The sequence below is a fragment of the Mytilus trossulus genome, chromosome 6 (genome assembly GCF_036588685.1).
Source record: "Mytilus trossulus isolate FHL-02 chromosome 6, PNRI_Mtr1.1.1.hap1, whole genome shotgun sequence".
Classification (NCBI taxonomy): domain Eukaryota; kingdom Metazoa; phylum Mollusca; class Bivalvia; order Mytilida; family Mytilidae; genus Mytilus; species Mytilus trossulus.
Genome location: NC_086378.1, coordinates 88051392 through 88061181, shown reverse-complemented (window position 1 = coordinate 88061181; position 9790 = coordinate 88051392). Strand labels below are relative to the sequence as shown.

The following is a 9790-nucleotide window of genomic DNA, read 5'->3' as shown; positions in this document are numbered from 1 at the left end:
TTCAGTCTACAGGGTTAGCCACTAGTCCGATGCCCCAGACGGGTACCACGATTTCCCGAGAACTACGAGAACAACATAATATCCCGAAAATCTCAGTGTGTATTTTTGAAATCTCAGTGTGTAATTAATAATTCTCAGTGTGTGTTTTTCAGTTTATTTATTCTCAGTGTGTCTTTTTGAAATCTCAGTGTGTTATTTTCAATTCTCAGTGTGTAATTTTCAATTCTCAGTGTGTAATTTTCAATTCTCAGTGTGTGTTTTTCATTTTTGTAATCTCAGTGCGTCTTTATGAAATCTCAGTGTGTAATTTTTAACTGATTCTCAGTGTGTGTTTTGAAGTTTTTAAATCTCAGTGTGTTTTTTTGTAATTCTCAGTGTGTAAATTTCTCGAAAAATGGTTTAAACATAGTTTTGACGAGAACGGCTTGCCATACACAGGCACTTGTTGACAATGTGGGATTTACTATCCATACCTGTACAGTGTTTTTTATGTACTGGTATGGAAAGTAAACCCCACATTGACAGAAACAAGTGCCTGTGTAAGGGAGCCATGAATTATTGGAGCTAGTTTGAGCTTTACTCTATTTTTTAACTCAGCATAAAGCAATAAATCAGATAATCAGTCTCTAGTCGATGCCAATACATGAACATATGCGTTAGCAAATTTATATAAAGAGGATATCTACCCAGTTCAGACAGGACTGATACATTTGTGCACATCTTTTTTTTTTACCAGTGATATATACTTACACAATTTTGAATTAAGCTTCTCTCGGCAAACTCCAACTTGATCTTTAACTTATGTCATATAGGCACAACCTACCTTTTTTACACGTTTTGCTATCCACAACAATTTATTTGTTTCGTCAGCTATTCAAAAACATTGTATATATTTTTTTTAATTCATGGTGCAAACAATTTATTTATTTATGTTTTTCAGTTCAATTTTCCGTAAAGCAAACTTTTGTTTCGACAAATCCCCTTATTTCCCGGAAAATCGTGTTTAATCCGTCAAAATTAATCTTTTAAATGTGTAGTCAACTGAACGTTTTGAAGTAACCTGGTTTATAATTGATACTGTGACGTAATTATGAATCGATGTGAAAAGAGCGCTATATTTATTTTTCTAAAATTATCTGTGCAATTTTCCTAAAAAGTTTCTATTTCCTATTATTGAGTCATGGTATAATAATATATTATTTGACATAATTCTTCCATTTGATCACATGAGAAAGATGGCAAGTGGATCTAGAGGATTGTTTGAAGAGTTTATAGTGGACACGGAACAAGTATCACAGATCACTCGCGCGAAATCAAAAATTGAAAGGATGCACGAAGTTAGAATTAAGTTGAAAGAAGAAGCAAAACTTGACGCTAGTAGCAAACGTTGGATACGAGTAGAAGGCGACGTGAGAGATAGAATGAATGCCAGGGTACGATTGTATACGTTTGTTTCGTACCAACAGCATACATATTTTTACATGGCACATGGGACTAATCTGTAGACTGCTAGATATCTGCCTCTGGCTACTATTGTACTAACAGGGTTATGATTCAACCCAAATAAGTGCCAAGTATTGAGTAAACATTCAGTGCTTCACTGATTATTTTTGTAAAATGTCTTCTATCATATTCCTATGAAAAAATTTATAAGAAAGATTTTCTTCCAACATATTCATATAAAAAATTAATTTACTTCGTACTTAACTTTATTTCAATTAAAACACTTCTAGTGTTAAGAGTCAATCTTGAACTATTAATGACAAACTTTTTTTTATAAAATTTCTCTTCAAAATGACATTTTATTATTTCCCTTTGTTATCTTTCACCTCTCAGATTCTTTTCAAGTTTTAATACATAAATTGTATATTTATTTTTTAACCTGACATCACATGGATTGAAAAAGTTAAATTATAAATTTACATGTATTTCATTTTTCATAAGTCACAAAAATGTTATGCATTTAAATGTTCCAGGAGTTAATCCATTACCATGATTACAAGTACTTGTATAAAAAAATTAGTTGAGACCAATGATCAAATGATGATAATCCTGTTGGTAACTTGGTAAATAAGCAAACACAGGATTACGTTATTGGGATACATTTATTATAACACTTTTGCATACAATAAAATTCTATATTTTTATTTTTTTAAATGTTATTTGCAATCATAGCTCACTTGTTTCTTTTTATTATCAGCTAAAAAAAAATAGTTGAAGGAGTTATTTTATGGTTCCAACAAATTGACATACATATGATGTGCAAGGAAGTTAGAGGTTACTGTAGAACATTCTGTAAAAGTTTGAAACACATTTTATTGGTTTCTAGTTATGTTAATTTATGGATAGGGGGGGCACCCTTATTTTTTCGCTGAAACCTATAACAATTGTAAATACTCTATAACAGGTCTATGATTTAAAACTTATCAAGTGAATCTGGAACGTTGCCAGAGATTTTATTTATTAAAGTCCATATACAGAACAAAAAGAGGGCTGAAAAAAAGGTCCAATACTAAATGCCCGATCTTAAAGGACTCAGGTTTTATACATAATTCTTGAAATTTGAATTAATACCAGAATTAATTTGTAAAATTTTTTATTACAGGAATACATCATTGCAATGTGTCAACCATGTGAATTATACGAACTGCCTTTTAATGATAAATCTAGAGAATTTTTACATGAAGATAATTTAGAAGAAATTGAAAAGCAAACCAACGCTTGTATTGAACTTGGTGATTTAAACAAAATACAGATTAAAGGAACTGATTTAGCAGTCACACTTGCAATATCTTCCTTAGAAAATATAATTGGCCAGTCAAATATAGAAACAGATGGGGTTATTGATTCTGAAAATGATACCAACAAAGGTGCCATTGCTGGTCCTCCATCTGATTGGGAGAAAAGATTAGACAGTACATTTCTCAGAGCTTTGTCTAATGCAAGTGATGGTTCATGTAAATTTGACGATTACCATAATACTTCTGCAGAAGTAAAAATGGCTATTTTAAAAACTTTAAACAATGAATTAAGTGATAATGTTGATGAAAATGAACTGTTTGACCATAGTGGGAAACAAAAGTCAGCTGGTGCCACTTCTCTTCATCCGATTCATATCTATGGTGATGATGACCTAAGAGATGTTACAGATAGTGATAATATACAACCTGTGGATACAATATCAGAACAGCTGACAGATACAGTTATATCACCAAGAAAACCATCTTCTAAATCAATTGACACTGAAGAAGTTAAATTTTTAAGAAATTTTGGAACATCAGCGGGATATTCTGAAGAAATATTAGACGAAGGTTTATTGTATGTTGATGATAAAACAGCTCCAAGTGAATTCCTTGACATACTGAAACAATTAAAAGACAATAAAAAGCCAAAAAATGATGAAGAAACACCAATGGAAATCTCAGACGGGACTCCAAATAAGTCTTCAGCCTTTCCACCACCCCCTCAAGTACCAGAAGGAGATCAAGGTCGTAGAAGTTTGCCTAAAGAATACAAGAAGACTCTTATGAAACACATGAGAGCTGAAGAAGATGGAGAAATGTCTGTTGATGAACTTAAAAAGTTAAATGAAGAGCGTCAAAAAATTCTAAAAACCCAATTTGAAAGTCCTTCTAAACAAAACTCACCTAGGGGAGAGGGTAGTCGCAGAAAGAAAAAAAATCGGAAGAAAAACAAGAAAGTTGGTCAAAATAATAACATTGTTTCTATAGAAAAAGACAAAAAAAATGATGAGGATGAAACAAGTGTATTAGAACCTTATGAGAGTAGTTCTGAGGAAGACTGTATGATCATGGATGTTGAAGAGCCATCTCTACCTGTTTACATCCAAACTTCTTCTCCTCGTCAAGTAAATAATTATCCTCAAAAACAGAGGCAGCCTATAGGTCCTCAACCTTCTTCTCCTCGTCAAGTAAATAATTATTTTCCAACGCAAAGGCAGCCTCTTGGTCCAGCAGATAATTATGCTAGGAATCATTTTCCTGTTAACCCTCCTCAACGTCAGGAGCCACCATCTGGTCCAAGAGAATTACGCTATATTGTTATAGACGGTAGTAATGTGGCTATGCAGTAAGTGTTTTATATATGTATATTAGAATTAGCTGCAACAAAATAAATGTTTTAACCAGTAGATAAGGCTCTTTATCCTGATTTAGAGTAATTTCTCGCAATTTGATTGGCTGATATTGTCCTAATAAATTTCAGTGCAATTTTTTATTACGTCAATATGAATTGTCTCCCTTATTTATTACGTCAATTGGGATTATCTCCCTTCTACCATTGACCTAATAATATTTTTTTTTGATATGAATTTTATTGACCCGATAAATTCTCGTATTAGGACAATTACACACTGTGTCACTAATAATGTCTCCATTCTGAATTGACAGTTAGGGCTGAATTCTGATTAAACTTTGCTTAAGTTAAACGTAAAAATAGTTTTGAAAGTATTCTATTATGCATTTCCTACAACATTAACAAGTATCTAAGATAAAAGTTTATGAAATATCTATCTTTATGGGGGGTCTCATTGGGGGGTTCCGATTCCGGATCCCGCTTACTGTTTTGCCTGATTCCCGTATCCCCCTTACACTATGTACGTAAGCAATTCTCATTTTTTTGTCATTTCCCAGGTCCTGCAAGACCTCATTTCCTGTTTTCACGCCACAATAATTTGACTTTCACATGTTACGCTTACAAAAAAATCAGCAATCCCACGTCACACTTAGACCCCAATGAGACCCACTTTATGGTTTGAAGTAAAGGGTAAGATATACAATCTTTATACAGGGGATAATAAATTATCATCGTGACAGTGTTTTTACCAGCATCTTTACTTAAGGAAATTATTCAATTAAATTCAATTTAATCCGATTCATTGATATTAAAGTTGATTTCCCTCTCTTTTACAAATGTTTACAAAGGGAGACAAAATTGTCTCCTGTATCAAATTTTTTAAGAACAGTTTACATTTAATACTTGCCTATTTTAATGGCTTTGGTTTACTTTAATAAGATGTGACTTGGATGGAGAGTTGCCTCATTTACACTCATACACATATGTACCACATCTTCTTATATCTATTGATATTAGGGAGAAGAATCATTTTGTTTCTAAAATTTCTTAAACGTGTACATGTTGCTTGTTGAGAATTTATCCTTGCAGTACCACTTCCAGCATCTATTTTTTTTTACATATATAGTTTTTAGTTCCTGCCTTCACTTGCAGGACTCCAATAGGGTTAGCTGATTGTTAGACTATACCTTAAATATATGTTTTATAAAACAGAAACACAAAATTTTAAACTGTGATAATTATATATTTTCTTTTTTCTTTTCAGTCATGGACGAGGAAAAATATTTTCCTGCAAAGGAATACAGTTATGTGTTGATTACTTCCTTAAACGTGGTCATACAAAGGTAACATGTTTTGTTCCTGCATGGAGGCGATATAGACCTAGACATCAGAACCCAATATCTGACCAGGATATACTTGTAGAACTAAATGAGAGGGGTCTTCTGGAGTTTACTCCGGCCAGAAGATTGGATAATAAGCTGATCAGTTCTTACGATGATAGGTATGATTATCATTCCATACACTTGCCCCAACTGTTCAGGGTTTCAACCTCTGTGGTCATATAAAGCTGCACCCTGCGGAGCATCTGGTTGTTTTATTAAGTCATCCATATCAGATAATTTAGCAATGTCAGGGTATGGAGGTTCATATTTGCTGATGAGACTAAGAGCGAAATCTGAACTGAATTCAATTACCGGTAAATGTCTGACTCGATCTCTATAGTTAAAGTATGGTTAACTTAGTTCCTGTCTGCACATATTATTCTTTCAAACTTTTTCAATCAACAACAATAATCAGGACATACTAGATATTTATATACAGTGTCGTTTGATATGATGATTAAAGAGTTGTGATGACTTCGCTTGCATTTCAAAAGGGATGAGGAAGGAATCTAAAAATTGATGAATAATGCCGTAAAAAGTAAAAAAAGGTTAAAATGAAAAAAAATTGCGTTTCAATTTTTTCGACTTTTTTTTTTTGAAATAATGTGTAGGCACGTGCCTATAGTGCCTAACAGCAGCTACTCAACTGGCTTTGATACCAAAGGAAAAGAAATATGTCATATTAGAATACATTGTAAACTAGGTCAACAAAAATGTATTAAAAAGAGTTCATATTCATTTGAAATTAACATGTTCTCGTCCCGAAGTTGCCTCAGAACATAAAGCAGTTATGGAGATGGTTGTCTGGATGGTTTTGACAAGAATAAATCTAATGTAGGTCCATATTGACCAAGAGGATCATCTGGTATCATCAATATTTCACCAACAAAATTATACTGGAGTAATCTAAAATAGATAAAACAATATTAGGCTGAAGTTGATGTAAATCTTGATAGATTGTTTACACTGTGAATCAATGCTTCAAACAATAGACATACTTCATACATAAATTGTTTTATTATGTTTGTAGATACGTGGTAGAGTTGGCGGAAACAGTAGAAGGAATCATTGTATCTAACGATCAGTACAGAGATTTAATGGGTGAAAAATATAGTTGGAAAAAAATCATTGAAGAAAGGTTAGTTTATTGCAACAAAATTATGATATTATGTTATTGTTGCACTTAAAAAGAAATTTGACAAATATAGATATAACATTTGGTATGATTGCCAAAAATGAGATGACTCTTCACAAAAGTCAAAATGACACTGAAATTAACAGCTATATGTCACTACAGACTTTTACAACGGATGTCACCGTAAAGCCCATACTGCATAGTTAGCTATAAAAGGCCCAAAAATGACAAGAAAAAAATAAACAGCCTAATCTATGTAAAAAAAAAATGAAGGAAAAGAAAAATATAATACAGCAACAAATGACAGCGACAACCACTGAATTACAGACTCCTGGCTTGGGACAGGCACATACATACAGCAAGGGGTAAGGGGTAAATATGTTAGCGGGATCCCAGACCTCCCCTAATCTGGGACAGTAGTGTAGATTGTAACAGGACAAAATAAGAAAGAACTATAAAAAGAAGTTGAAAAAAACTTATCAGATGAATACAAATAGAAATACACCTAACATATTTTATTAAAAGTTGGGGGTACAAACACCTTAGTTCTGATTTGGACAACTACATGTAATCAAAGGGAAACATGTAACCTCTTTAAAAATCTGTCAGGAAAATTTGGCAAATCCTATCTGCTGTATTGTTAGGGCTCCTGAAGGGTATCCCTTAGGTTGCAATGTTAATTTAAAAATGCCTTCGTCCACCAGCTCAATTTTTGGCCAATATCTGAAAAATTTACTATAAAGGTTTTAAATATTTTAAAAAGTCACAGGTCAGATGTCAGATTGCAAGATCACCTTGCCAAACTGCACAAGGTCATGGTTGAATTTGATCATGTTGGAGCCACATTGTAAAATTATACACACATTAAGTTTAATTCATCAATTTACTATTTTACAGTTTAATATTCATTAAGTGTCTATTTCAGATTACTTGAGCCTAGTATTGTTTGTCTATTTCAGATTACTCCAGTATAATTTTGTTGGTGATATATTAATGATACCAGATGATCCTCTTGGTCAGCATGGACCCAAATTAGATTTATTCTTGTCAAAACCATCCAGACAACCATCTCCATTAAGAAAAAGGTAAATATACAGTATTGGTATACATATATGACTGGCAGCCAAACAGAGGGACCAACAGAGGCAAATACTGAAAAACATAATGCCTTTAGTTGAGGCATAAAAAAATCAACAGAATCAGAAGTTTGTTGTCAATAAAAAACATTTGAATAAGAACAATGTGTATAGTCTTTAAAGTACTGGAAACCAGTAGTTTAGAGCGATTTTTGGATCTGATGACAGTTCATATAAAATATGTAAGAATTTATTAAAATAAATTTTCTTTTCATATGTTACAATTTTTAAAACTGTCATGTTCTATCTTGTTCAGGATTTTTGTATAATTTTTTGCTGCCGATTTGTATGTTCTGGTGTGTTCATGTAATTTGTTTTAACTGTTTATTTTTTTAATTATTTCAGACATTTATCACCTAAAGGGGCAACGGGTCATCAGAATATGTGGAATCAACCACCCCCTCCATTACAACAATATCCTCCCCCATTAATGGGCATGCAACCATCATTGTTAGGACCCCTACCTAACACAAACTGGCAGCAACCAAATCAGTATCAGGGACAACCTCAAGGACAGAATAAAACTTTTCCTTGGAATAATCAGGGACAAGTTCAAAACCAATTTCAAACAAGGAATCAAGGACCGTATCAAAACAATTCAAGATTCCAAGGAGTAGGACAAACCATGCCAGTTCAAAACAAATTTCCTAATCAATCCCCCAAGAAAAAGAAGGGTGTGTGCAATCAAAAACAATCAAGGCCTCTAAGGACCAAAGAGAAAACTCAAGAAGTTCTAAAGGATTTAAAGGATATTTTTCCAGAGTCAGAACCGAAAATTTTGGAAGTGATTGATAACCATCCATCAGAAACGGATTTAACAAGACTGTCAAATTATGTGATAAATGCATTGGCTAAATGATCACTCTAATTCAGGATTCTTTACTTTTATATATATTCCATTTTTTTCATATATCAATGAAATCTGTGATAAGACCATATAGAATTAAAGAATAACTTTTCATGCTTACTGTCTTAAAAGTGATTTTTAAAATTTTCAAAATGATTTTTTATGCATATATTCTGCCATATATATGAGAGGAATAATATGAAATGACTGATAGATCATTTCAACATTCTTTGATAAAGATAGTGAAAGTTTCATTAAAATTTTACTTAAAAAGAAAAATGTATGCTATTCCCTGTCTTTCCAAAAAATAATTGAAATTCTTGATATTTTTCTGGCTGGGGTCTACAAGAACTTACTTTTTAAGCTTATTTGGCCTATAAGTTACATTCAGGTAAGGCTGTTCCCAAATCAAACACACTGGGGCATAGGAGGCATTTATTTGTTTACCACAGTCACAGATAATATATACAATTTTCATTTCACTATGAATACTTTAGTAATTCTAACAAAACTTTAAGGAAAATGCAACCACCTGCAATACATTAGTTAACTTTCTCTGCCTCCCATCCTCTCTCAAAATCAATTTTGGAACAGCTCTTATATAAGTTCAGCTGTCAAGTAGGTTGTGTTTTTTTAGTATTTGTTTTTCTTTATTATTCAATTTTGTATACAGATCACTTTCTGGTCTGCCAATTCAAAGTTCAGTGCTGTCATATTCCTAACTTTTTGTGACTGTATGTATTATGGCATTATTTAATATTCATGACAATACACAAACTACTGCTCTATGGAAGAGTTCTTGAAAAATCTAGAAAATTGGTGGTTCTCGCTATCATTACTTATACAAAATATCAAAGTTGTGTTTGTCCTTTGATCAAAACCTTAGGATTACTAGTTTTCAGGTACTCTGTTATTGGACAAAAGCTAAGTAAGAAATACATAGAGGACAATATCTAAATGAATTATGTGTACCGTTATTTTGTCATTAGATTAATTTTTCACATTGTATAACTCATATTCACCATACAAAGACAAATAACGTTACCATTCTATTTAAACAGTCATTATGCATACCTGCCAAGTTTTCAAAATGCCCATGGGGATTTTGCGTGCTAAATGGCACCCACAGTCCCATTAAATCTTCATGGGGGTCTTCAAATATATGTTATTAATGTTGTTTTTTGGCTTCTTCATA

At 32.6% G+C, this 9790-nt stretch overlaps 1 protein-coding gene across 1 annotated transcript; it reads left to right on the top strand.

The window, feature by feature from the left end:
* The first annotated feature begins 1089 nt into the window (after positions 1-1089).
* On the top strand, positions 1090-9228 carry LOC134722142 (NEDD4-binding protein 1-like). Its single transcript, XM_063585703.1, has 6 exons — positions 1090-1433; positions 2606-4089; positions 5360-5596; positions 6508-6615; positions 7572-7697; positions 8094-9228. Exons 1-6 carry the CDS (start codon positions 1227-1229, stop codon positions 8605-8607), a joined length of 2676 nt encoding a protein of 891 aa, XP_063441773.1. The 5' UTR covers positions 1090-1226; the 3' UTR covers positions 8608-9228.
* Positions 9229-9790: the final 562 nt, after the last annotated feature.

What these genes read in the sequence shown, in the direction of transcription:
- LOC134722142 (XM_063585703.1), top strand. Translation starts at nt 1,227, where the DNA reads ATGAGAAAGATGGCAAGTGGATCTAGAGGATTGTTTGAAGAGTTTATA. An exon ending in ATCAGTTCTTACGATGATAG is followed by an intron (nt 5,597 to 6,507) that starts GTATGATTATCA and finishes TTATGTTTGTAG; the next exon opens with ATACGTGGTAGAGTTGGCGG. An exon ending in AAAAAAATCATTGAAGAAAG is followed by an intron (nt 6,616 to 7,571) that starts GTTAGTTTATTG and finishes TGTCTATTTCAG; the next exon opens with ATTACTCCAGTATAATTTTG.